Source organism: Mchenga conophoros, linkage group LG8 (assembly GCF_057382185.1).
Source record: "Mchenga conophoros isolate Kocher_MC1m ecotype Shallow Benthic linkage group LG8, M_conophoros_male_GT1.1, whole genome shotgun sequence".
Taxonomy (NCBI): domain Eukaryota; kingdom Metazoa; phylum Chordata; class Actinopteri; order Cichliformes; family Cichlidae; genus Mchenga; species Mchenga conophoros.
The window spans coordinates 22,128,176-22,133,439 of record NC_140533.1 but is presented as its reverse complement, the minus strand read 5'-3'; the positions used below and the strand labels follow the sequence as shown (position 1 = coordinate 22,133,439).

Genomic DNA, 5,264 nt, shown 5'->3' with positions numbered 1-5,264 from the left:
TAAAAAACTGCTGTTTTTTTTTTTTTGTTGGATACCAAGTTAGTTTGTCCAAAATCAATCAAGCAATCAATAAAACAAAGCAAAATATCTTGCAGCTGTTTGACATTTACATTTTTTAGTAAACGAAACTTTTGTGGTTTGTTTAAGAAGGCAGACTGTCTGTGCATGCAAGAAACCATACTTCCTGTTTTTCTCAGGAAGTAACCTTCTCCTTTAATACCATCTGCCAGTGTGTTATTTAAGTGGCAGTTTCACTTTAGTAAGCAGCCATGCATTCGTCTTCTGGTCTGTTAGATTTAATGGTGTCTTAGCAGATTTGTAACAGTAAAAAATAGGGTTTGTTTAATGTATTTATTGACCATCTAGTTGACTGTTTGGAAGCAAATATCTTCAGTGAACAGTCAGAGATGTTAAAGACTGAGGACAAGGAGTATTCCCTGACAGAAACTACATGAGGATTAAAGTACTGTAAAAAGAAAATGGACCAATCAATCGTTAGTAATAAAACAGATGATTTCTCTGAAGGTAAGTCTAATTTTTTTTAATGTAAGGCAACAAAAAGATCATCTGAAAAGCACCAGCAACCATTTTTCTTCAGTGATCTCTTATTCTTGCTTTCTCTCCGAGTCAGTTCCCTTTATTCAGGCTGCGGTTCATCACTTCCAGCCAAACTACACTGCACAGAGTGGTGGCAATGTGGTCGCTCCTTCCATAATTGGTTCAAATGTTGGCAACATAAACATCAATATCTTCTCAGCAACGCAAGGTAGATACATGTAGATACACGCAGTTAAGTGAATGCGCCGTTTGGTCTCTTCTGATCTTTGTGTCGTTTTGCAGAGTGTAAAGAGGACCTCAACAATGACCATACAGACAGCTGTGGTGCTCTGCCGCCTGAAAGTGAGTGCTTCTCAATTATTTAATTTAAAAATGTTACATTAAAAAAGTAAACCATTTAAATAAATGTTTTCTCTTTCAGTTGACAAGGTTGCAGAAAGTCAACAAAACCTGAAAGCCACTCTGAGGAGGAAGTTCAGCCACATTCTCGAGGGGCAGGCGACAGAAACAAACAAAATCTCTCTCAATAACATTTACACAGAGCTCTACGTCACCGAGGGAGGAAGCGGCGAAGTCAACAAGGAGCATGAGGTGAGACACATCGAGACGACACCCAGGATCCATGTGGGCCAGGAAAAATCAATCCACTGCGATCACCTGTTCGCTCCTCTGCCTGAACGTGGCTGTGACATAAGGACTGTCGTCACACGGGGAGTTGCTGGCATTGGAAAAACTGTTTTGACCAATAAATTCACTCTGGACTGGGCGGAGGAGAGAGCAAATGAAAACCTAGAATTTGTATTTCCACTTTCGTTCCGAGAGCTGAACTTGATGAAGAAGAAAAACTTCAGTCTAGTGGAGCTTCTTGTTGTGCTTTTCCCTGAAATTAAAGACATAGAAATTTTCACTAATGTGAAAAAAAACATGCTCTTCATCCTCGATGGCCTGGATGAGAGTCGCCTCTCTTTGGACTTCAACAGATGTGAAATACTGTCAGATGTGACTCACACTACCACAATTGCCGTATTAATGACCAACCTCATTAGGGGCAGATTGCTCCCTATGGCTCTCGTGTGGATCACATCACGCCCCGTAGCTTCCAGTCAGATCCCAGCGAACTGCGTTGATCTAGTGACTGAAGTTCGAGGTTTCAACAACCTGCAAAAAGATGAATACTTCAGGAGGAAAATTAGTGATGTGAACTTAGCAAACCGGGTGATAGCACATGTGAAAACCTGCAGGAGCCTTCACATCATGTGCCACATACCAATTTTCTGCTGGATGGCAGCGACTGTTTTCGAGAAAAATATGGCTACAAAAGAGAGCAAAGACACACCAAAGACTCTCACTCAAATGTACATACACTTCTTATCCTTGTGTGAGGAGGCAATGAAGAAAAGGCTGACAGGAAGAAGGGAGTCAAATGCTGACTGTGTGAGAGCTAATCTCCTGGCTTTAGGAAAGCTGGCTTTCCAAGAACTCGAGAAAGGCCACCTGATCTTCAATGAAAGCGACCTAAAGCTGAATGGTATCGATACTGAGCAGGCATCCATGTTCTCAGGAGTCTACACACAGATCTTCCATGAGGAGATGACAGTGTGCAAGGAGAAGATGTTTTGCTTCGTGCATCTGAGTGTTCAGGAATTCTTTGCAGCGTTGTACGTCTTCCTCACGTTCCACAACGACAACGTTAACATCCTGGTGAAGTTGTCCGCGTCACGACGCTTTCTATCCAGACCATCTGAGCTCACCCTCTACAAAGAAGCAGTGGAAAAGGCTTTGCGGAGTGAGAAAGGAGATTTTGACATGTTTCTACGCTTCCTTTTGGGGCTGTCCCTGGAGTCCAATCAGACGCTGCTGAAACATCTAATGGTCAACAACCGAACACAACAAAAGACAAGAACTGAAATCGTTAAACACATAAAGGAGAAGATCAGGTCCAGTCCATCACCAGACAGGTGCCTCAATCTCTTCCACTGTCTGAACGAGCTGAATGACCACTCCCTTGTGAAGGAAATTCAGAGCTACCTCAGCTCAGGTAGCCTTAACAGAGCCAATCTTTCACCTGCCCAGTGGGCCACACTAGTTTTTGTATTACTGACATCAGAAGAAGAGCACAGTACGTTTGAACTGGGCAACTACACCAGGTCAGAGGAGGGTCTTCTCAGGCTGCTACCTGTCGTGAAAACAGCCCAAGTAGCAAAGTAAGTAGTTTACAGTTATTAATTTCTACAGGAGAAAAAAACAAAACTCCAAAAGACTGAGAAGAGTAACTCCTCAATTGATATTGGAACCCAGTGCTTTTAAGTAACATCTCCTAATCTCTTCCTACCTGAAATGACCAGGGCAAAATCAGGGCATCTGTGCATAGCTAATATCAGCCTGTCACAAGCATAGAAAAAAGCACATTTAAAGTCGAGCTTTTAGAGGAAGCTGCAGCCTGACCTATTGGCTCGAATCTCTGTTACATATGCCCAACACATTATTTAAAGCTTTGGCTGTGTTTGATGTGAAAACACCACAAGGTTTTTGCTGTAAAGCTCGAGAGGGAAAATCCCAACTAGATCAGCAGTTTCTGAAATACTTAGATCCGTCTGGCACAACAACCATTTCACATTCAGAGTCACTTAAAACATTTTTTATTCCCTGTTCTGATGCTCGGTTTCAAATTCAGCAGAATGTCCCGACCATGCCTAAATGCATTGATTTGCTGATTAGATGTTTGTATTAACACTTGATCAGATGACAAAAGTACCTAACAAAGAGTTAGTGAGTATATATTAAATATACATGATGTTAGGCAGTTAGCTAACATTTTGACAGATGTTTTTGCATAAAATTTCAAACAGTGCTGGATAACAGACGTATTTCTAATCTGCATATATAAGGGGATTTTGCTTCCTGGGATTACTTACCATTTTCTTGCTGTTTTCCCTGTTGCAGTCTGAATGCATGCAACCTTACGTTGACCTGCTGTGAGAACCTGGCGAATGCCATCAGTTCATCCCAACTTAGAGAACTGGACTTGAGTAACAACAATCTGACAGATGTAGGACTAATGAAGCTCTCCAGTGGGTTGAGGAACAGCAAAGTGGAGGCGCTCAGGTTAATATTCAACATGTTTCTTTTATTTTTATTTCTCAGCCAAAATGTAAGCACATGATTACAGCATTTTCCTTTGTGCAGACTGAGGAGCTGTAGCCTAACAGAACGCAGCTCCAATGACCTGGCATCATTTGTCAGCTCTGCCTCTTGCCTGCTAAAACTACTGGACCTGAGTGATAATGAGTTTCACGATTTAGGAGTTAGAAGGTTTTCTGATGGACTGAGGAGCTCTGACTGTAAACTGGAAACCCTCAAGTGAGTGTCCTGAGTGTGAGGCTATGTACTGGTACAAAGACAGATTCAAACTGAAGTTGTTCTTGTCACTGTCATGGAGACAGCTGGATGAAATAACTTTCTGTATTTCTTGAAGTTTGTCCCTGTGCAGTGTGGGAGAAGAGGGCTGCATTTTCTTGGCATCTGCTTTAAACTCATGCCACCTGAGAGAGCTGGACATGAGCTACAACCACCCAGGGAACTCAGGGTTGAATCTTCTAACAGCTCTGAAAGAGGACCCACAATGCAGCCTGGTGAAACTCAGGTAGTGATGGTATCCACAACATCTGAAAAGTAACAGGTTATTTCAGTGCAGAAATAGTGAAGAACTGGGTGATGTAACCATCAACCATTAGATAGTTTCTCCACCAGATAATGTCAGTATCACCAGTGTACACAACTAACATTAATTGTGATGCAAGTGTCTGAACGTATTTGTCCCTCTGTTATGATTTTAGCATGGACCAGTGTGGTGAGTTCCGGATTCAGCCAGGTCCAAAGAAATGTGAGTAACCACAACCTCCCTCCTTTCTCCTATACTCAGAAAACTGTGTGATGTAAAATATGAACTGAAATTTTAAATCTGATTCATCAGATATCATCAAACTCACCCTGGACCCAAACACAGCACATAAAGATCTTTCTCTATCCGAGGAAAACAGGAAAGCAACACGCTGGACCAAGCAGCCATATCCAGACCATCCAGAAAGGTTTGATTTCTGGCCTCAAGTGTTGTGTAGAAAAGGGCTCACAGGACGCTACTACTGGGAGGCGGAGTGGACTGGGAGAGTCTTCATAGGAGTAGCCTACAAACGAATATCCAGGAAGGGAGAGACTGATGACTGCTGGTTAGGTCGAAATAACTCCTCCTGGGGCTTGAACTGCAACAAAGATGGATACAAAGCCTTGCACAAAGGCACAGGCATTCCTATAACCACCAAACCCAACTCCAACAAAGTAGGAGTATTCCTGGACTGGTCAGCAGGGATGCTCTCCTTTTACATGCTCTCCTGTGGTTCCCTTAAACTCCTCCACACCTTCCACACTACCTTCGATGAGCCTGTTTACCCCGGGTTTCACCTTGGCTGGGTGGACTCAAAGGTTTATTTGTGCTAAGTATCGCCAATCTGCTTTTCTGATCTGGAGACACCCGAGAATTCTGTTTCATCTAAATGCTGGACTTCTGAGCCTGATGCCCATAATGTGATAAAAGAGCTGCAGCTAATTTCAAATTACACCAGGATTCTTTTTGGTTGCTATTAGCCATATTGGCTCTGTATGGAATGGTAATTCTGGACAGTTCAGAACTTTGGATTCAAGCTGAAACA

At 42.6% G+C, this 5,264-nt stretch overlaps 1 protein-coding gene across 2 annotated transcripts in view; it reads left to right on the top strand.

Moving 5' to 3' along the window:
- The first annotated feature begins 260 nt into the window (after window positions 1-260).
- Window positions 261-5,264, top strand: part of LOC146568732 (NACHT, LRR and PYD domains-containing protein 3-like) — a 6,197-nt gene continuing 1,193 nt past the window's right edge. Inside the window, exons 1-9 of one of the 2 annotated variants that reach the window (XM_085284976.1) lie at window positions 261-525; window positions 632-766; window positions 841-900; window positions 980-2,762; window positions 3,502-3,663; window positions 3,745-3,918; window positions 4,034-4,201; window positions 4,395-4,441; window positions 4,532-5,264. The exon at window positions 4,532-5,264 is cut by the window's right edge and continues 1,193 nt beyond it. In XM_085284976.1, the coding sequence (XP_085141102.1) occupies window positions 480-525; window positions 632-766; window positions 841-900; window positions 980-2,762; window positions 3,502-3,663; window positions 3,745-3,918; window positions 4,034-4,201; window positions 4,395-4,441; window positions 4,532-5,052 (3,096 nt within the window). In that variant the 5' untranslated portion in view covers window positions 261-479 and the 3' untranslated portion in view covers window positions 5,053-5,264. Of the gene's footprint in view, window positions 526-627; window positions 767-840; window positions 901-979; window positions 2,763-3,501; window positions 3,664-3,744; window positions 3,919-4,033; window positions 4,202-4,394; window positions 4,442-4,531 lie in introns of both variants that reach the window. The other variant, XM_085284977.1, reaches the window with a different exon arrangement.